The sequence below is a fragment of the Pteropus alecto genome, unplaced genomic scaffold (assembly GCF_000325575.1).
Source record: "Pteropus alecto unplaced genomic scaffold, ASM32557v1 scaffold79, whole genome shotgun sequence".
In the NCBI taxonomy this organism is placed as follows: domain Eukaryota; kingdom Metazoa; phylum Chordata; class Mammalia; order Chiroptera; family Pteropodidae; genus Pteropus; species Pteropus alecto.
The window spans coordinates 2,180,440-2,203,537 of record NW_006494612.1 but is presented as its reverse complement, the minus strand read 5'-3'; the positions used below and the strand labels follow the sequence as shown (position 1 = coordinate 2,203,537).

General features: G+C 37.2%; 1 protein-coding gene across 1 annotated transcript in view; it reads left to right on the top strand.

Annotated features, from left to right (window-relative positions):
* The window catches only part of PREP (prolyl endopeptidase), a 103,923-nt gene that overhangs the window by 15,502 nt on the left and 65,323 nt on the right, over window positions 1-23,098 (top strand). Inside the window, 4 exon segments of the mRNA XM_015600133.1 lie at window positions 5,093-5,226; window positions 6,488-6,618; window positions 9,003-9,212; window positions 12,234-12,355. Coding sequence (XP_015455619.1) covers window positions 5,093-5,226; window positions 6,488-6,618; window positions 9,003-9,212; window positions 12,234-12,355 — 597 coding nt within the window.

Sequence of the window (23,098 nt, the reverse complement as noted above, 5' to 3'; positions counted from 1 at the left end):
CTTTTCTTTCACTTTCATGGTTATTGCTCTGTTCAGATCTTTCTTTTTGGATCAATTTTAGTCATTTGTATTTCCTAGAAAATGGTCTCAACCATTGGGATTTTAAAATTTACTAGCATGGAGTTATTTGTAGTATTTATTTTTCTTTTTTTCTTTTTTAAATTTTTTAAAATTTATTATTTTTTTTAATTCTTCAATATCACCACATATTTCACCCCTTTTGCCCCATCTGTCTCCCTCCTCTTCCCCACCCCGCCCCTCTAGTAATCACTAGTCTATTGTCCATGTCCACGATTCTTTGTTTGTTTGTCCTGTTCCTTTGTTGCTTTTAGGTTTATATCCCACATATAAGTGATATCGTGGTTTTCAGCTTTTTCTGTCCGGCTTATTTCGCTTAGCATGATTATCTCGAGGTCCATCCATGTTGGTCCAAATGGCAGTATTTCATTGGTCGCTTCCATGTTCTGGCCACTGTGAATAATGCTGCTATGAACATCGGTGTGCAAATATCTTTTTGGATATGGGTTTTCAAGTCTTTGGGGTAAATACCCAATAGAGGGATTGCTGGATCATATGGTAGATCCATTCTTAGTTTTCTGAGGAACCTCCATACTGTTTTCCATAGTGTCTGTACCAATTTGCAGTCCCACCAGCAGTGTATGAGGTTTCCTTTTTCTCTGCATCCTCTCCAACATTATTTATTGTTATTACTTGTCCCATTAACTCAAAATTAACTCAAAATGTAGTATTTCTTAAGGATAAGAAACTTTACTCTCCCTGGCTGTGGTCATATTTCTTTATTGTTTCTATTTTTGAGTATCTGCAGTTTCTCTCCTCTTTTTTCATTTAGTTTAGCCAGAGCTTTGGTTGAATGTGTTTTTCTTTTTTTAGAAAAAGCCTCAGTTCTAGGACTTAGAAGTTATAGTCTTAATTTTTTATTCCATTAATTTCTTTATATTTTCTTTTTAAAACTTTTAGGTTTGAATGTTTAGTTTAATTTCACTGTTTCTCATGTACTGATAAAACACCTTCAGCGTGAATACCTTTTTCAGGTTATCAGAGCCAGCCCTTAGGCAAGCTTCTGGTCGATTCTTCCTCTCCCAGGCCTCTCAGGTTCAACCAGCCGTGCCTTGCTCAGACCACTGCAGGACTCCTAGAAGAGCTGCGTTAGTCAGGATTCTTGATGAGCAGTGTCTGAAACCCAGCTCACACAAGCTCATAAAAAAGAGCTAAGTGGCTTGCTTAATTGATGACCGGAGTATATGCGCCTTTAGGCATAGCCTGATCCAGGAGTGCACATATATCTGGAAACCTGTCTCTCTTTGTCTCTTAGGTCATCTGCTTTTCTTTGGTGGTTTTATTTTTCAGCAGCCTCTCCTGTGTGGTAGGGGAAGACAGGCCTCACTTCTTCAGATTTCACACAGTCCTCGTAACACCAGATCTCATAAGATGATATAACTTCTATCGTCCATTGTTCATCTCTGTCTCTGAAAAAGGATTCTCATTGTTTTGCCTAGGTTGGCGACTACTTTATTATTGACTGTTGCCTATCGATAAGAACTTTGGAAAAACTCTGCTTATGAAAATGAACAGGGTTTACTTACATAAAAAAATGTAGAAAGGAGTTAGCATAGCTGGAATACAGACAGAGGTCTGAGTAACATTATCTGTGACAGATGGTGGTACAAGTTACCGGTACCCAGAAATGATAAAATCTGATCAACAGAGAGGGTAAACCCCAAACTTCCTATAGGCATAACTGCCACTTTCCAGACCCAGCCTTTTTAGCTGGATACAGGGCGCCTCACCTGGGCCAGATGCACCTCATCAATCATGGTGTGATCACTGTCCTTCAGTACATGGCACATTCAGGCACCAACACTGTCTCCCAAGCCTGTTCCAGGTACGCTCCTGAATCCAGTGCTGTGGGCCTAGATCAGGTCAGATATCCCATGTGTTGGGAGTGATGATAACAAGCCTTTAGATTGCCCACAAACCTCATCCTGCTTGGATGTCCTGACTGACCCTGGATCAATCCCAAATCTAGGGGAGGGGTTCTCTGATGGCCAGCAGAGGTCATATCCCTCACTCTATCAGTGAGACTTCACAAAGGCACCAAAAGAAAAACAGATGTCCATTCCAAATGTTTTTACCACATCCTGTGAATTTTAATTCTTAGTGTTCTTTTCTTATTTTCTAGATATTTTTGTTGTAACTTGGATTCCCTCATTGATATAAGAATTATTCAAGAGAGGGTGTGTATGTTTAATTGCTTCATGATTGAGTTTTAAGTTAGGTTTAAATTTGAGGTGCAGGTCACCTGTATGCTTGCCAGATTTCTGGCCAATAGTGTGTGTACACTGAAGAACTGAGCCAGCTGGGGTTAAAGTTTCAGCTTTGACTACGCTCCCTTGGAATAATTCGATTTGCGAACAAGGCTTGAGTGTCAAGTCAAAATGAGCGTTTCCGCTTCTTTCTCCTAATTTCCAGTAACTAGCCCCAGTGAGGGAACTGATTTGCCCATATGGAGAAGATAGAAAGAGACCTGGCAGAGCTGCTGGAAGGCTTCACCTGGTCTGTTAATCATGTGCAGCTAGAAGCTCACTAAGAGCAGATGGTCTCTGAGAGAAGAAATGGAGCCACTCTGGGTTTTAAAGTTAAAAGACCAGCCCACTGGATTTAGGGCTCTCACCAATTGAATTCGAAATTTCTCCTCCTAGAGAATGAGATGGGAGTTTGTGGGGCCAGGAAGAGAAAGACACCTCACTTAGTTGAGATTAATGGCATTGTGGGCACAGTGCTGCTTGGGTTTTAACGTTTCCTTTGTTGTCTGATGTACTGCTGATTTTTGTAAATGTTCAGTGAGTGCTGCAAAATACAGGGCACTCTTTTTTTTGTAGTATAGAGTCCTCATATTAGTCTTGTACATTATTCTGTTCCTTTATATTCTCAATTTCTGGACGTGTTTCTTGAAGCAGCTGCACCTACTTTTCTGTTTGGCATGGCCTCCCTCCAGTTTCCCATGTGACCGTCCGGCCCTCCTGGCCCTGGGTCCTGCAGCCTCAGGGTGAGCTTTGCCACCTCTTGGCTTTTTATCCCTGCCCTTGGAGAGTCATTCTGAGATTCTGCTAAACTCCCAGCGGTAAGGAGATCCAGGTGTGCTCCCGCTTTGGCCACTAGGATGCATTCAGCCCTTCCTCTGTGACTGGGATATACTGGTTCTCTGCCAGGCCATGCTGTGGCACCAACCACAGTCATTCTCCAGAAGCCCCTGATAATTGCTTTAACAAGGTCACCCTACACGCACACGCACGCGCGCGCGCACACACACACACACATTTTTGTAATTTGCAGCAGAAACTCGTCAAACTTTGTGGGATATAAATAGCACCATCCCTAGTTTTCATTGGTATTTGGAAAGAATGGAGGTTGATCCCCATGCCCAAGTCAGTTTCTACCTGGAACGCCTTCCTGGTCATCTTCACTGCCTATATGCCCCGCTCCCTCCCTCTCCACACCCCCATCCTGGAAATAGTATCCCTCTCATTTGTTCTCCTGTAGCACTTATGTTTATCCCTAATTCGTCTTTCAAATCCCATGTTATATAATCATGCTTTTTTTTGGTGTATATATATATATTTGGTGTATATATATATATTTAATTATATGCATCATTTTTATTCATATATGTAAGAGTTGTACTTGTAAAAGGACTTGGGGTACTTTGTGGTTTAAAATACTGCACATGTTAGGACAACTTGAAAAACTTCTTCCTGAAGACAGTAGGGATAAAGAATCTTCAGCTCTGAAACTGAGCAACCCTCTGCCAGGTAGCTTCGCTTTTTTCTTTTTTCTTTTTTCTTTAATGGTAAGAATTAAATTAACATGAGACCTGCCCTCCTAAAGTTTTATGTGTATAATGCAGTGTTAACTATAGGCACAGTGTTGGAGAGCAGGTCTCCAGAATTTAATCATCTTGCTCAACTGAAACTTTGCTTTGCCCTGAAGCTTCCTAATGGTCAAGGCAAAATGAAAATGAGATATAGGTTTCTTTGTTTTGAGCAGCTATTAGGAAAATGTATTTACATTCATCCATAGCTATGAAATCTAAACTGTTGATCCTCTTTAGAGGCTCAGCTGCAGGTATTAATGAGCTTTCAGGTTTCAGTTCTTTTAATAGTGACTTTGAGTGGTGACACTCTTAAGGAACAAAGAGGATTTTAATTCTCCTCACCCTGCTTCTTTATCATTATGTAATTTCTCCAATTTTTTTTTCTTTATCTTTATACCTTCCCCCCATTTCCCCCAAATTTATTCTAATTTTTAGACCAAGAAACCAGACTACTAAATCCATAAATGACCAAGAAGGAATTTTCCTGGTTAAAATGTTAGAAATTATTGGCATTTCATGGAACCATAAATTTCACTTAGCCCCTTGACAGAAAATTTTCTATCACCTCATGAAAAGGATTTGCTCAAGTTATAAAGATCTATATTATGAAAGAACTTGAGACTTTAAGGAATTTGAACACTATTTGGCTTTGTGTCTAGATATTTGACTTGGGAGGTACAGTCTTTAAATACTGCCCTATTTAAAGTAATTGACTAACTTTGTGGGTGGGAGTTAACAAAATTGGATATAATAATCTTGGAATAATTTAGTAGCATTGTTATGCCTGGCATAACAGTTTTATGAATTTTAAGAGAGAAAAGCAATGTGTCTGCTTTAGCTTGAGATGGATTCTATTGCAACAGTTGTAATTATACCATGAGACATCTAAAAGAAGCAAAGCAAAATAGAGAAATAATCAGAGAACAGAGTTCTACCTTTCCATTATATATGTGTATACTACATTTCCTTTATCCACTCATCCATCAGTGGACACACATAGGTCATTTCCACATCTTGGCTGTTGTAAATAATGCTTCTGTGTGGGGGTGCAGGTAGCCCTTTGATCTAGTGTTTTTGTTTTCTTTGGATAGAGCCCCAGAAGTGGAATTGTTGCATTTCACTGATTCATATTAATGGATGACATTTCTCATGGAAAATTTTATATCTGACTTGATTTATCCATTTAAATATTCTGTACAGGCTTTTGTGGAGGCCCAGAACAAGATTACTGTGCCATTTCTCGAGCAGTGTCCTATCAGAGGTTTATACAAAGAGAGAATGACTGAACTGTATGACTATCCCAAGTATAGTTGCCACTTCAAGAAAGGAAAACGGTATGTGAGGTTGCTTTCATTTACTTCTGCTTTTCTAATTGGACACTGTCTTAAATTTTAAAACAAATTCTAAATAACTTATCGGTTACCTGAAACATAAAATAATATTGAAAGTCGATTCTAATTGGAAAATAAAAATTAAAAAAGAATATCAATTCATCAGGTTAATTCATTATAAAATCAATTCTTTCTACACTTGAGTATGAGAATAGTATCTTTTGGTCTGTTGCCCAAATACTTGAAATAAGGATTAAGAAACATAGTAGATGTCAACTATAATTAAAAATAAGTTTTAAAAAAACATAATCACCAAAAAAAGAAAAATAAGAAAGAAATTTAGTAGAGAGATGTCCTAGGAAGAAATCTAGACTATAGGAAATTATTGTTTTCTTATGGCTAATAATTGGTGAGATGGGATGATTTATAGACAGCAATAGAGATTTGTTTGCCCCTAAAATGATCTTTGGCTTTTACTACTTGAAAAGATTTTATTGCTTCAATCCAAAAATGGAAATTGGCCAAGAGGTGGCAACTCTTCTCCTCTCTTGTTCCTCTCCCTTTCATCCTCACTTAAACATATTCTGTTGTTTGTTTTTTAAGCCTTTTTGGAAATACCATCACAAATTTACTTTAGAATTTCTTAGACACCCACTCACACACACACATGCAAACACAAGGATCAGCAAAGTACGATCTGCATGCCAAGCCATGCCCACCACCTGTTTTTGAAAATAAGGTTTAAACGGCACTCAGCCATGTCCATTCATGTATGTATTATCCATGGCTATCTTGTACAACTGCAAAGTTGAGTAGTAGCGACAGAGACTATATAGCCCACAAAGCCTAAAATAATTGCACCCTTGCCCATTACAGAAAAGGTTTGCAGACCCCTACGTAGTAGCCTGGCTAGGGAAGGGAACCAACATTTTATTTGAGAAAATCTGCTTTCTTCTTCATTGAAAATAAAAAATGTCTGCTTTATTCATATATTGGTATTAATTTTGGCAAATAAAACAGTATTTGTCTCTGTTTAGCTAATATTTAGAATTACAATAAATTATTTTAATACTTCAGGCAATTCAGATAACAAACTCTAGATACAGGGAAATGGTAAGACCTTCCACCCCAGTCCCCATGTCTCTGGCGTGGCCCGTTTGCAGTTGTGCCTTTGTATAGTGTTTCTCTTTTGCTTTTATGTGTTTGGTTTTACTCCACAAATAGAAAACTCCACAGCTGAATAAAGACTGTCTCTGTCCCCCAGGTATTTCTATTTTTACAATACAGGTTTGCAGAACCAACGAGTATTATATGTACAGGATTCCTTAGAGGGTGAAGCCAGAGTATTCCTAGACCCCAACATACTCTCCGATGACGGCACGGTGGCGCTTCGAGGTGAGTGCTCCACAGCCAGGCCCACAAGAGTCCCAGGGCCCTCACTCACAGCCCTGACGTTGATGCAGTCACCTTATCTCTGAAATATCAGACAGAACAGGGACCATATTGCAGAACAGATGCACATGCAATATCAGGAAGGAGATTTTTGCATAGTAGTCACATGTTCTTCCGATGGCATGAAGCAGAGTTGGAGAATACTTCACACTGGACCCAAATTAGTTAAGAGCCCTTCTGGGATCCTGAAGTATCATCACCATTTCCTATAGCATCCCTGAGAACTATCTGTGATTGGAAAAAAAAAATAATCCTCTTCTATAAGAAATTTAAGCTATACAAAGAATGTTCCAACTGTAAATATAAAATAGGAAGGAATATTTATGAGATCTCTTTCTTTGGTGGGGGAAGTGATTAAGAGTTTTAAATTTTAGTTAATTGTCAGCATGTTAGAATTAAAAGTAAAAGAATATCATCTTGTAAAAATTGGACGATTTGGTACTCTGCTCCCTCAAGATGCAGGTTTAAAAACTGAGAAAATAAGCCTTGCCTGCAGTTGTTATATGTCTCCTGATAACTCTGCCACCAAAATAATCTCTCCATAAAGATTACCCCAGTTTTGTGCCATAGTAAGGAAGTCCTCTGTTCTCTGGTTTAATAATTGTACACTCTGAGAATCATCTCTTGTTAGCATCTAAATGTTTTTAGTGAAGTTGGCTCATCTTCTGTAGCACCTTTTATTTTATTAAAAGAGCACAGGTATAGGTTCAGCCCTACAGAATTGAGTAGTTGGAACACTAAAGTCCTGTAATCAGTTAGGTGGGGATCAAACAGAGCGTCACAAACCCTTGTACAGAGGCATTCAGTCATTTAGTGGTTCTCTCTTCTCCTCTCCCCAAATAGGCTATGTATGTAAATAACAGTTCTTTACTAATTAGTATTGAAAGTTATCAGTATTGAAAATAAAATGCCAGCCAGCTCAAAAGAATATTCTTCCATGAATCTGAGCTTGGAGTTGTAAATGAACTTAATACACTCATTCTTTGCAATGGTATACTCCGTACAGGAATTCCTTTAGTTTTAACAAAGGTCTATCTAGTAGCTCATCCAGAGAGGCTTTATTGTAACAGGGTCTCACCTCTCGCTCTGATAATTCATTCCAGTAACTTTTTAATGGCATGTTTGCCATATATAGGCCCTGATGGTTGAAAAGGAAAATTAGACATAGAACCTGGCTTCAGTCTTTGTGTTTTCTGAGAATGGCATTATAGAGAAATAATGGTATGGGTAAACATTTACATTCTTTTGATAGTATATAGATTTTTAAAACAGTTCAAATCAAAATATTTAAATTTTTCCTGAAAATTTTCTAATTCTATATAAATAATTCAAACACTACAGTGTTATGTAGAGTGAAAAATGAATATTTCCTCCCCATCACCTTCTAGATTCTTTTCTGCAATAACATATGTATTAGCCTGGATATTTTATAAGAATCATAAATTATTAATAAGACAGCTTTTTGAAATTTTAAACATTTCCCATTAATATAAGTTTCATGTAAAATAGTAGAAAACCTCTGAAAATAGTTGGATTTCTTAGGGTAATTTACAACCCCCAGTAAAGTTTAGCAAACATCATAAGAGGAAATCTCTGGTGTTAGTGTCTGGTACCAAACGCTGTATATACTTTATAATTATAAAAGCCACTATAAACATGTAAATATTTGTCAGGAAACATTCCATAGTGATTACAGTGTTCTCTCTGTCGTGGCCCTAAAGAATTGGCCACAGCAGAACAGTCCACAGATGGTCACCTTTGGAATGTGCACTGTGTAAGATCTTCATTGCAAACCCTCAGGCTTTACTTGCCTGGGCTTCTGGTGGTCAGATGGTGTAGATGTTAATCTTTGAATGCCAGCAATGCTCAGAAAATGAGGTTGTAAAGAGCGATTTCAAATAGTTTGGAATCCATTCCAAAAATTACCTAATGGCTCCAATTTAGTTCTATTACATGGCATGTGTTATAATTCAGTCTTTATTCTAAAAGCAGTTTCCTTACTCCTTTTCCCTCTCATTCCCTTTAGAGTATACATAAAATATGCGTCCTAGTGAGCTCTGCTTTTAACTGAACTGCCTATTGAATTATAGATATTAAAAAATCGAAGCATCTTAGTGGTCATATAATCCAGTACTTCATTTTACAGATGAAGAAACTAAGATGTCCAGGGTCATAAGGTAAATTCCTGTAAGACTTGGGCTCAGCCCCCAAAGTTCCTCGCTACCACATTCTGCCTCCACTTTGTCAGACAGCCCAGAAGGCAGTGGACAAGGTTAGGAGTTGTATTTCCATGTTCTCTGTTTGATGAATTCTCCTGTGTTCCATAGGCTATGCATTCAGTGAAGATGGTGAATATTTTGCCTATGGTCTGAGTGCCAGTGGCTCAGACTGGGTGACGATCAAGTTCATGAAAGTTGATGGTGCCAAAGAACTTCCAGATGTGCTTGAAAGAGTCAAGTTTAGCTGTATGGCCTGGACCCATGATGGGAAGGGAATGTTCTACAACTCATACCCCCAACAAGATGGAAAAAGTGATGGTAAGTTAAGACTGAAGATGAAGGCACCTTTTTCATTAAATAGAAGTGTGACTCACATAACTTTAAAAAGAAAGCTAAATTCTAATAGAGGTCATTCGGTCTAGAGCCAGAATTCCTCCAAGGACATGTATCTTTGTCATTTTCAGATAGGTTGACTTTTCTTTTTTCCCCCCAGTTGAATTAGGAATAAGGCTATAATGCTTTTTATCTCTCTTGGCTATGTTTAGCTTCTTTTGATTAGACTACTGGAATGCCTTTCTCTTAATTCACCAATGAACTAACTATAAGAGGAGCTAAAAGATATTTTATTCAAGGATATTGGCTAAAGAAAGATCTCTGTGCTGTGTACACTGAATTAGCCGCCTTTGTGCCACTGAGTTAGAAAATGTTGGCTATTTCCAAGTGCTGAGAGATCAAAAAAGTATATAACTGGCTATTTCTTGTTAGAAAACAACATCATTAAGTTAACTTGTGAAAAACGTGAAAATTTTTATTTAGCCTGAGCTTTCAGTGAGAAAAAATAATGATTAGTAGATGTGATTGAATTATGAAAGCCAACACTTTCTCCTGGCTGTAATTTTGTTGTCCTGTTGGTAAGAGAACCACAACAGCCTCTTCGTCGTATGATGGAGGCCCTTAAAGTAAATGCTGAACGATTTTGACCATGCACTTCTTACCAGTGTTCCTGGAAAACTTTTGGAAAATCACCAAGTACTCTAAGGCTTTTTTAATATTATGGTATTATCTTACTTTTTTCTTCATTGCCCTGAAAGCTTGGTACATTTTCAGAATGGAAAATAAAAAGTTAATTCTCATAAACAATATCCAAAATCAGCAAATATGTGTGAACTACTTCCAGGGTGATACCCAGCTGATACTTAGCTTTTTAATTTTAATAGATTTAGTGTAGTTTTAGGTTCACAGCAAAATTGAGCAGAGGGTATAGAGATTTCCCATACACCTCCTGCCCCCGTCCCCACACACACATAATAGACCCCATTATCAATATCCCCTACCAGAGTGGTACATTTGTTACAATTGATGAACATCGACACATCATAATCACCCCAAAGTCCATAGTTGACATTAGACTTCAGTCTGTGTTGTACATTCCATGGCTTTGAACAAATGTATCCAGCATCATAGTATCATACAGATTAGTTTCACTGCCCTAGTTATCCTCCGTGTTTCACCTATTTATCCTCCCTCCCTCCTAACCTCCGGTAACCACTGATCTTTGTACTGTCTCCATAGTTATGCCTTTTCCAGAATGTCGTATAGTTGGAATCATACAGTATTTAGCCTTTTCACATTGGCTCCTTTCACTTAGTAACATGCGTTTAAGGTTGTTCCATGTCTTTTCATGGCTTGACAGCTATTTCTTTTTAGCACTGAATAACATTCCATTGTCTGGATATAGCAGTTTATCCGTTCACCTACTAAAGGACATCTTGGTTGCTTCCAAGTTTGGGCAGTTATGGAAGAGCTGTTATAAATATTCGCGCAGTGGTTTTTGCATGTACCTAAATAAGTTTTCAGCTCCCTTGGGTAAATATCAAGGAGCGTGATTACTGGATTGTACGGTAAGAGTATGTTTAGTTCTGTAAGAAACTGCCAACTGTCTTCCAAAGTGGCTGTACCATTTTGCATTTCCACTAGGAATGAGTGAGAGGTCCTATTGTTTCACATCCTCATCAGCATTTGGTGTTGTCAGTGTTGTGAATTATGGCCATTCTGATCGATGTATAGTGGTATCCCATTTTTTAATTTACATTTCCTTGATGACGTATGATGTAGAACATCTTTTCATATGCTTATTTGCCATCTGTACTGTATATCTTCCTTGATGAAGTGTCTGCTAAGGTATTTGGCTTATTTTTTAATCAAGTGGTTTGTTTTCTTACTACTGAGTTTTAAAAGTTCTTTGTATATTTTGGATAACAGTCTTTTATCAGATATGTCTTTTGCAAATATTTTCTCCCAGTACATAGCTTGTCTTTTTATTCCCTTGACGGTCGGTATCTTTTATAGAGCAGAAGGTTTTAATTTTAATGAAGTTAAGCTTATCAGTTATTTCTTTTGTGAATTGTGCCTTTAGTGTTGTATCTAAAAAGCCACCGCCAAATGCAAGGTCATCTAGGTTTTTCTTATGTTATGTTCTAGAAGTTTTATGATTTTATATTTACAGTTAGGTCTGTGATCCATTTTGAGTTAATTTTTGTGAAATCTGTAAAGTCCATGTCTAGATTGTTTTGCATGTGGGCGTCCAGTTCTAGCACTGTTTGTCGAAAAAAAAAGTCTTTTCTCTATTGCACGGCCTTTGCTCCTTTATCAAAAACCAATTGATTGTATTTATGTGAGTATTTCTGGGCTCTATACTCTGTTCCTCTCATTTGTTTGTCTGGTTTTTGTTTGTTTATTTGCCAGTATCACCAATGTCTTGATTACTTTTAGTAAGTCTTGAAGTCATGTAGTGTCAGTACTCCAACTTTGTTCTCTTCCTTCAATATTGTGTTGGCTATTTGGGGTGTTTTGTCTCTCCACATAAACTTTAGAATCAATTTGTTAGTAACCACAAAATAACTTGCTAGGATTTTGACTGGGATTGCGTTGAATCTATAGATAAGTTGAAATGAACTGCATCTTGACAATATTGAATCTTCCTGTCCATGGACATGGATGTCTCTCCATTTATTTGGTTCTTCTGGGGGTTTTTTTTGTTTTTTTTTAATCAGAGTTTTGTAGTTTTTCTCACATAAATCTTTTACATATTTTGTTAGATTTGCACATAAGTATTCCATTTTGGGGGAAGTACTAATATAAATAATACTGTGTTTTCAGTTTCAAGTTCTGCTTATCAATTGCTGGTATATAGAAAAACAGTTAACTTTCGTACAATAACCTTATATCCTGCAACCAGGTACTTAACTTTTTAAATATTTCTAGCATTGTAAAATATGGGGGTATAGATTTTCTTAAAATTGCCAGTTGCATTTCAGTATACATTTTTAACTCTTTCAGGTACAGAGACATCTAGCAATCTCCATCAAAAGCTCTGCTACCATGTTTTGGGGACAGATCAGTCAGAAGATATTTTGTGTGCTGAGTTTCCTGATGAGCCTAAATGGATGGGTGGAGCTGAGGTATTGTACCACTATGAAATTTTACCCACAAAGCCCGTGTCCCATGGACTATGTATATAAATATTCTTGTTTCGTGATAACCTTTATGGATGGTAGAAGTCCTTTGAATGAATCTTTTGTTAAAAATATTGGTATTGGCATACAAATTGACTTAATAAGGAAGGTGATAAACCTTTTTAACTGCAATCTCAACATGCTTCTGGTAAAAAAAAAATGTATAAGTACAGAATAATGTAAAGTAAAACATGGACTTCAGAAAACTCAGGATTCTGCTTCTTAGAGGTGATCCTTCCAAAAATTTCCATTTTGTATGCAAGTGAGAATATATATATAGAGAGAGAATATGTGTGTGTGTGTGTGTGTTTTATACAACTGTGTTCTTTGTGCATATTGTTTACTTGTTTTTACACCAAAATGTGTGTTTTTTAATACATTTTCCCATCTTATAAATAAATAGTTAGTGCGTTCCTGGGGGATCTTGACAATAACCAACTTCCGTTGAAGTGATGCGTCTTTGAAATTACTGGCCTAGATTTTATTCTGCATCTTGATAATCAACTGAAAAACTTAGAGATGCTTGGAGTAAGAATTTACTCTTGTTATTTCACTTATGGGTACTAAGAAATTTTTTTTGAAAAAACATTCTGAAAAACAAACTTCTGCTCATCGGTCTGATTCATTGGTGGGTAGAATAGGAATCCATGGTATTTTAGTTCATCATACTGTCTTTATGTTTATTTTGTTTCTCTAGACCAGAGGTTGGCACACTGTTGCCCTCAGGCCAAATCTGGCTTGTCATCAGTTTTTGTAAATAAAGTTTTATTAGAACACAGCCACACCCATTTGTTTAGATGTTGCCTGTGGCTGCTTTCAGGCTCTAACAGCAGAGTTGAGTAGTTGCCTGAAGGTCACATGGCCCACAAAGCTCAAAATATTTACTCTTAGACTCTTTATTGAAAAAATTTGCCAGTCTTTAATTCAGTGTGTTAAAAATGAATTCACAGGACTTATATTTTATTACCTGAAACAGTGACCTTTTTCCTTGCTTTTTCTTTTCCACCTATTTCCCCACCTACAAGCTCTTCTTGTGTAGTTTCTATTGTCGTATTTCTCACATATTTGTGTTTAATGGCTTTTCTGACTCCATTTGTATATATTGTTTCTAAGTTTTCTTCTTAACCCAGCTTTTCCTCACACCTGAGGCTTCTGTCTACTATGGATAATATGTGCTTGTTTATAAAATATACATTTTTATTTTCATTGGAGTGAAACAATTAGAAAATATGCTACCAAAAAAGAAACATAAAAATGTTAGGCCATGTGTTTTTCTTTACTCTTTTTTGGCAGGGGGTGGAAGGTGTTGATGGAGAGAACTAAAATAACATTTTTTAGTAATCAAATTTTACTTTGGATTCTTCATAAAATCAAAAACATGCTCTTTTTGAGAAACTTTTTGCTTCAAAGGTAATAATTTCATTGCAGAAGACCTATTTTAATCAAGGTAAAATTATTGTTTGATACAATAACAGAAATACTAGAAGTAAATGCCAGAATATCAGTGTATTTTAGGATATTTGTCTAAAAGAAAACAGCTTAACAGTGGGATACACATGCAGCTCTAGTTGCTCAGATCTCTATTAGCACTTGCTTGAAGCAATTAGGTTGTCTTTTTTTAATACTTTTTAAAATCATGGTAAAATATACATAACATAAAATTTACCAGTTGAATCATTTTAAGTATAGGATGTCATTAAATACATTGACATTATTGTGCAACCATCACCATAACCATCTCCGGAACTATTTTCATCTTGCAAAACTGAAACTGTTCTTATTAAGCAGTAACTTCCCACACCCCCTCTTCTCAGTCCCTGGTAACCACCATTCTGTTTTCTGTCTCTATATCTGACTACTCTAGGTACCTCATATAAATTTTATATATGTTGTGACTGGCTATTCACTTTACATAATATCTTCAAGGTTTGTCCATGTCATAGCATGTGTCAGAATTCCCTTCCTTTTAAAAGTTGAATGGTATTTCATCATGTACATATCACATTTTGTTTATCCATCCATCAGTGGATACTTGAGGTGTTTCCATAGCATTATGAACAATGCGCTATGAGCAACCAGGTTTTTAAAATACAGCGAAGTGGACGTGGTTCCATAGTGTAGCGGTAAGCACATCTGCTTTACACACAGAAGGTCCTGGGTTCGCGCCCCAGTGGAGCCATGGTCCATGGTCTACAGCCATGCCACCCTGAACAACCCTGATGTCTGATCTCAGAAGCTAAGCAGGATCGGGCCTGGTTAGTACTTGGATGGGAGACCACCTAGCAAGACCAGATGCTATAGGCATAAATAGTAATAATAATAAAAAAATTAAAATACAGTGAAGATATGTCATATACGTATTTAGCATATGTATGTTCAGTTCTAGCTAGGCAACTGAAAAGAAAAGCAGATTTAAATAGTTTGGGTGGTCCTTCTACCCTTCATTTAATAGATGTTCACTCTACATAACTTGTCTAATATAATCTTTACCACAGCCTTGAGAAGGTGATGATAACTCCATTGCATGGACAAAATAGGATACCTGCTAGGCTAGGATGATTAAGTTGCAAGACCATGGCTGGACCTGCCTGCTAGGCATGTTAGGTAGGCCCCACAGCCTGTATCTTTTTAATCCCTATGTCTCTCTGGTCAGAAGGAAAGAGGTCACACAAAAACAGCAGCAGTGACTATATAAAGAATGGCAATAAATGAAGAGATGCATCTGTACTGCACAGAAGAAATAAGTGAAGTTGTAAAAAGAATAAGGGGACAAAGTGAGTCCTAAGGAACTTCATATTGGATCATGGTCCATTATGCAGAAGAAGACTATAAAAGAACCAGTGGGCTTAGTAAACACAACCTGGGTGGAGACTTCCCTTAAGCTGTATTCCAGCCACCTGGGTCATCTTATTAGACAAATGTCACCCCACCAGTTGCCAGGGTTGTTTGGGCAGGTCTGGCTGATTTAAGTGAATGTCCTCATCCTTCCTCGCCCTTCTATGTGTGATCTTTCTGAGCTGAAAGGACCTTCTTGCTACAGAGAGGAGCATTTTGTCACTTCAACATGAGTACTATAGTTCTGTAGATATGAAGCCTTCAGAAGCTTCAGGCCCACCTTGAATCGATGATTCAGCTCCAGGTCAGAAATATCTAAATCAAGAAAAAAATATTGACACAGGAGTTTCTTGTACTTGTCAAGGAAGAGTGATAAAGCCCAGGGTAGTCTAAGAAGCTGGTGCATTGCCGACTGGCTGGACCAGAAGCCACCCATGACTGATATACAGATAAGCACTGAGGGCATTCACTGGAAATGCTTTTATTTAAATTCATACCTCAGAGAAAAGCAGTAGTCCTTTTCATAACCATGCACCAAATGCGTGTGTTGCTTTTATTTTTCAAGTAGTTGCTTCTAGGATTATCATTTTAAGCCTAGTATTTCATGAATACTTTTAACAGTGTCTCTGAATAGAGAGCAAGTGATACAGTGATGGCAGCATCCTGAGACAAATCAGGAAAATTTTATTCTAGTCCTGTCCGTGTGGCCTTGGGCAGTTCACTTCATCTCTCCAAGTCTATTTCCTTTGTTTCCTCCAGGGCTTTTCAGCTCTGGAAGTCCATGATCGAAGGATTTATGATAGCATCTCATAAATCCTGCAGCGGCTTCCCGAGTGAGCCCGTAGCTACTGAATGTGAGAGCAGTGAAACGTGGAGCTTTGTGAGTGTGGTTCAAGGCACACGTGGGCTAGTGGCCTAGTGTGTGAATGTGTATGAATTTCTCTGGCTTGCCCCTCTCCTTTGGCTGCCGCAATCCACATTCACTGAGGACTTCCCTTTGTATCCTGAATGCTCATGACTCATCTCCTTCCTTCACTGACCTCTTCTGCCTTCCTGCCCTGGACAGGTCTTTCTTCCTTGAGCAAGTCTGTAAGTTATGATCAGGAAGCAACTTTAGTGTTTACATAGTTGCCTATGACAACAGCTGTCCCCAGAACTACTGCCTTCCACTGGCAGATCCCCTAACTTTTTGGACACTTTTGGATATTATAACAGTTACTAAAGGTTCATTGCAGTTCAAAACAAAAATATCAGCTCACCAGTTTACACAGTTCTTTCCTCTCTTCAGCTCCAGTTTGGTGAGCACATGGGGACAAGCAGGTGGAGTAGGGACTATTCAGTCTCTCCATCCTCCACCTTTTTTTTCCCCATATAGAGACTTGGACATGTAGAGCAGCCTTGTTCATGATAGTCCCAAACTGGACATAACCTAAAACTCCATTAACAAGTACAGGAACGAATAAATTGTGATACACCCCTGCAATGGAATACTGCTCAGCAATAAAAAGGAAAGAGCTATTAATACACTTAACAACATGGTTGAATCTCAAAATAATCATGCTCAGCAAAAGAAACCAGAAAAGAAAGAGTAAATAGCATTTGTTTCCAATTATCCAACAGTCTCTAGAAAATGCAAACTAGTCTATAATGGCACAAAGCAAATCAGTGGTTTTTGGGAATTGGAAGGTAGGGAATAGGAGGGAGGGAGTATGAAGGGAGGCCTGGTTGGGGAACGATCAGACTGGGGAACGATCAGACTGGAACGTTGGAATTGATGTTTTACAGGAAGGGCCATTCTGAGCAATGACGAGCTCTCCAGTTACCTTCCCCAGGATACTCATCATGGTTTGTTGTGTTCAGTGGCCACACAGGGAGGAGAAGGTGGAGAAGGGGAGCAGGATTTTTGTGTTTTTGATCTCTCCTGACACCTCACAGTCATGATGTGTGTCTAGGCATCCCTTTGTGGTGAGATCCCTCAATTCTGGGAGCCTCTGTACTTTGTTGTTCCCTGATGTGGGTTGTAAACTCTCTGGGTGACCTTTTGCATTGTCCCCCAAAGCTTCTGCTCTGAGCAGGATTCCCTTGAGTTTTGTACCTCTCTGCTACCCCACCCCTGATCCTTTTTCAGCTGGGACCGTTAAGATGAATGGAGGCCAGCTACCTTCTTGGCGCCCGTTGGGGAGACCACATCCATGCGTTGCTGCTCCATTCTGGAAGTGCATGCAGTGTCCACCACTGCTCTTCTCACTTGCCAGCCAAGGGCCACTCAGGTCCCCCTTCTGCCCTCAGTCCCTTCCATCAGCACCCTCCTACCCCTAGAAGTAACATGCAGCAGACATCTAGGATTTGGCTTGGAGGAAATAATGTGAATTATTTTTTAATATAGACCATGAGGTTTTTGTTGCAGGGCAATGATTATGGAAGGATAGAAATGGTCATTTTAGAAGGTTCTAGAGGACAGAACAGAAAATCTCTTTATTTTAAAATGATTTATAGAACATTTGGGGGAGAAAAGGAAAGAAATCAAACATTTTGAGACACTTTTCCCAGCAGAGGGTGCTCTAGAATGAAGATTCTAAAAATGTATCAAGTCCCTTTAGAAAGGATTAAGGAGAAAATATCCACCTCTTTGTGATTATCTAGCTGAATCCTATAGTGAGAACCTAATTCTATTATACCTAATTCTTGGGGAGGGAAAAGGTTTTATTGTTTTTTTGTTTTTTTTTTTACAAAGGTGATCCTAATTCTTAATATTTATTACATCTTTCTCCATAAGCCATCTTAATATGTTCACTTGTGACCCTTAGAATTAGTATATATATTTGTGTTCACATTTGTATATATTACACATATGTGAACTTGAAAATCATTGCCCGATGCTTGCCTCACCATAGGCACTCAGTGAATGTTAATTTCCTTACCTTCCCCTGCTAAGGTTCATGCACACAGAGACCCTCTGGTGTCCCCCCAGCCTCACCTACAGGACATACGTAATCAATACGGTCCAGATATTCCTCAGGGAACTCCGCCTCACCTGTCCCTTACTCATGGGATAGTTTTACTTGGGGCAGTAATTGTTCAGCAGCCTTCTTCCTGGTCAGGACAGCTCATGCATTTATTTCCCGAATACCTAGTAATCCCTTACCTTACGTCCACCACTGTGATAGGGCCAGGCGATCTTCAGGAGCAAAGAGCAAAGCTCTGGTCCTTATGGAAGATGTTTTTGTCATAGCAACCTATTCTGTTATCAGTATTTTTATATATTAGAAGGAGATTGAGGGGCTGCATGATGGAATTTCCCCCCATGTTTGGTTTGTGTGTCATTTTAAAAACACTGTTGTCCTCTTGACCTTAACTTCAGTAATTGTGCTTGAGGCTTCCAGCAGAGGTTCTTATTGGTGACTCTTCAGTTCCTTACGCTGTCATGGGAGTCGTGCCTTTTCCACTGGCTCCTAGGGACTGGTTCCTTCTGTTCATTACAGGAGTGGCTGAGTGATTGTCTTTGTATTAGTCCCAAGGTAGATTTCTAACTGGACTGCGTATGCCCGAGGCTCATTGTCTGTGCCCTCTCTTTCATCAGCACTGCGTGAAGCGATAATATCCATCATGATGATTAACATGCAGGAAAATCTCAGCAGCATACTTGGGAAGGCAGAAATGTCAGGAAGCCAACCTAAAGACCCAGATGTGAGTAAAGCTAGAAAGCGGTGCTGCTCTGTGTACATAAAGCAGCTCCTGATGGGAGAGTTGGTTTTTGTAGCAGTAAGGCTGGATTTGCTCATCAGTCACTTTTCTCACCTGTCTCCTCTAGTGCTCAGTAAGGGAGGAAGGAAAACAAACAGTAGATTCTAGAATAACTAAGCTTATCTGCCAGAGAAACAACCAGGTAGATTAGAAACACTAGTGGTTATATCATGTCCTACATTATTTATTTTTCTTTGAATGGATTATCTTTTTTAGAATTTTCTGTTATGACTGTTTCTGGCATTCCAAGCAACATGTTATACAGTATTTGGGTTGATTCCTACCTGCCCCGCCCCGCCTCCCCATTTGCTTTCATACCACACTGTATTAGTAAAGCTAGGTAATTTGACTTAATGATTACCATTTATAAATGTTTATGTTAATGCAATCACACATGTTTATGACTACCCTGTACTTCTGTTACTGACATCATCTCTTATTATTATTACAAACCCAGAATGAGTCCCATAAATGAAAAGCCATTATTGTAGGTGATTAGTTTGACATTTAAAAGTTTTTCTGAATTAAGTTTTACAAATAAACTTAATATTAAAGGAATATTGTTATGATTCACAGCTCTTATGAAAGGAATTCAAAAGTGTTTGTGAAATAAAATTGATAAACTTTCCTGCTCTGAGAGGAACATAATTAACTTTCAAAGCCATTAAAATCCATTTTCAATCCTTTTGTTCATTTCCTGGACAATTTTAAGTTTTGCCGCTTTTTAGTATACTTTTTATACATACAATTCTTTTATCATATAAAAGAAAATATTTTCCTCAATTTGAAAAAGTACATATAGATTCAAATTATGAAAAAACTTTTTCCACTCTCTTCTTGTTGGATTCTAAATTAAAATATATTTATATATAAAAGAAACTTCATGTCCATGAAGATTTAGTTATTAACACAAGACAGTGTAACTATGGAGTTCAGTAGCTCTAGCATAAAATGATCATGTGTTCGATGGAAGTCCACATATTCTATGTATGTATAAATATTGGTTATATGTCCTGTCCCATCACTTTGAAAGACAAATAACTTTGTAGATAGTTAAATAATTGGGAGTTTAAAACATTAATAAGCAATCTTCTGTTAATTTTCTCTTACTAAGAGATGCATGAAGAAAAGCAGGCTTGTTCAGGTCATTTGGAAACAGCTGTTCTTATTATGTACCCTTGAGACTGAGAATAGTCAAATTCATTTACTTTAAAGTTTTATATTACTAGTAATAATATATCGTAATACAGATTTCTTGCAAAATACAAAGATCCTGTTTACCAGAGAAACTAAAATTATCAACATGTTACTATTTCACACTTACTTCTGTAGATTGATATTTAAAAAGAGCCACTTGACACGGACTCTGGTCTGAACAGATTACTATCACACCTACATGAGACATTAATTGAAGACATTTCATAAGACAATACTTGGGACTAGTTTCCCCTGAGGTGTGCTGTGGGTTCTGCCTATCTCTCTTAAATTCTGTGGTTTTGTTGCTCCCGGGTTTGTAGGGGTTGTATTCTTGAATATACTAAGTCATATGAACTATGTGTTTGTTGGACCCAGCACATGTGAATCAGACAGAGTAAAGTAGAAAATACATATCCTATGTAAAAGTTTGAATGATGTCTACCAGGGATTTCCTTGGTATATGTTACTATCTCAGGGTAGCATAATATCACAATATGCACTATTAAAATTTCTCAGTGAATTAATGTGGCTTCTTTAATAAAAGCGTAAAATCCAGGACCCCCATACCTAATGCTTTACCTGTTGATAAATGCAAATGAATATGGCAGCTGTTATTATTGGGTGCCCCCTTCATAAACAATATTTTGTGAACTGAAGTTTATACTGTTCCATGGAGGCCTGATGGAGCCCTTGGTTCTACTTCTTTTCCCTTTTCCTTTTATCTGGATTTCAGAAAAGTTGCTGTAATTTTCATAATTCTTTTAATTCTCACTTTTAACTGTGGTGAGATTCAGGTGTCCTTCTCATCGACACAATTTTTGTCTTCTCCCCAATGATTTCCAAAATTCATTTTTATAATTGCCTTGAAATATAATTTGAATGTGAGGCCATGGTCCACTATGTATTGTTATTGATTGAATTTTAGTGGAAGAAGGTGTATTTCTAATTGCATATTTTGAGGCAACAGCAACTTATAAATGATTTTGAAATTTGAGGCCTTGAGCATTTGAAAATTTAGAGTTAGAGTTGTGTCAGTTCAGCAGATTTGTTTAGTGGCTATGAAACATCTCTGGGTTGTGATGAAGAGAGTAACAGTAAAGGCTGACTTAATTGGCATCCCAACAATTTACATTGGGACTTCACCTTAGATTAAATAGAAACTGCTGTAACTATTTAGTCCAGCCAGAAATGCTGAGAAAAACTCATCAAATATGCTTGAAACAGCTGTCATCGAAGGTTTGATGTGGTTTTTGCAGTGACTTTACTGCTTTATCTTTCTATTGGATGAGTCACTACAACTGAATTAACCATCATTTATGAGTGATGTAGCATGACTTTAAGCAGTAAGCTGTAAAGATTCTGTCTTTATTTAAAGGACAGAAAACAAAAGTGTGAAGTATTATTAATGAGGCTACTTTCCATTACATTTACTAAAGTTATAATCGTGAAATTGCTGATGATATTTTTGATATAGAATGGTTTAAAAATAAGGTGGGACTAAAATTTTAGACATTGATTTATTGGCTGTATATATGAAAAGCTTAAGGAAAACATGTAAAGACTAGAGATAGAATATATAACTCCCAAAGCAGTCAAAGAAGGGAAAGTTTTTAAGAAATTTTTATTAATATATTACAAAGAAGGAAGGAGAAGGGAAAAGCTAGCTGAATAGAATATTCAATATTAAGAATGTGGAAGCCAGTACAACAACAATAACAATGAATGAAAACAGAATACAGATTCTTAGATTGAATTTTTAAAACTTAAGTTGTATGTTCATTGGCAAGAGACCCACTTAAAATATGACATGTGATTTTGAAATACATGAGGATGAGAAAGGAGAGAAAAATTAATGTAAATCAAATTACATGAGATTTTCCAAAACTGATTGGTGATCTTTGAAAAGACTATAAAGATCCTAGAAAAAGATGAAGAGAATTTACCCAAGTCATTCGAATTTATGTGTAATTTCTGATAAAACCTCGTACAACAAAATATGATTCATTTTGGGAAAGGAGATTGCTTCAGAACTCAGGGGAAAAAGGTCACCAAGAAAGAGCAGCCAAATTAAAGAGGACTTTCTAGAATCCTTTATAAAACTATAACTTACTTGGAATCCCACTTTTATTTCACAAGTGCAAACTACCTCTGTACTTTAAAATAACTTTTTCTGAGAAAGATGTTTAACTTATAACATCAGTGTGTTTCCAAGTGTTTATAAACACTGGGCATTTTTGACACGCACAACCATTATGATTAATTTATAAATCAAAAAAATCTGATTGACAAACAGCTGGTCTACCAAAATGAACCTGTAGGTGGTAAGTGGATGGACGTTTTTGGAGAGCTGGGATCTAATTCCTACGAATTTAAAAACTTGCTGCTGCTAGTAAGTAAAACCCTAAGTATTCCATACTCAAACATTCTTGTTTTGATGACACTGAGCTTGGTATCATCATGTTGCTCTGATATCAGGAGTCATTGTATTTGGACTTCATAAGGGTGGTGCAACAAGTCACAGTGAATCCTATGTTTGACAGTTTTACCTCTACATGAAAGAAAATAAGCATGTCCCAAAGCCTGCAGGTAGCTCATAGAAGTATAATTGGAACAGGAAACAGAAACAGTAAAAATATCCTACTATGTAATGAGACAGAAGGAACTATATCATTGTTAAGTTTTTTATTAATCATAGGTATTATCTTTTTAATTAGTCCTATATTAATTACATTGTTAATTCTTGCATCAATATATTTTAAGCATATACAATAATATACCCTAAATAATTATCCAATAAAGAACTAAAAATGAGTTAAAAAAATATATATATATACACACACACATATATATATAAAATATATAAAGTATATTTTATATATTTATAAACATATATAAAATATACATATATAAAAA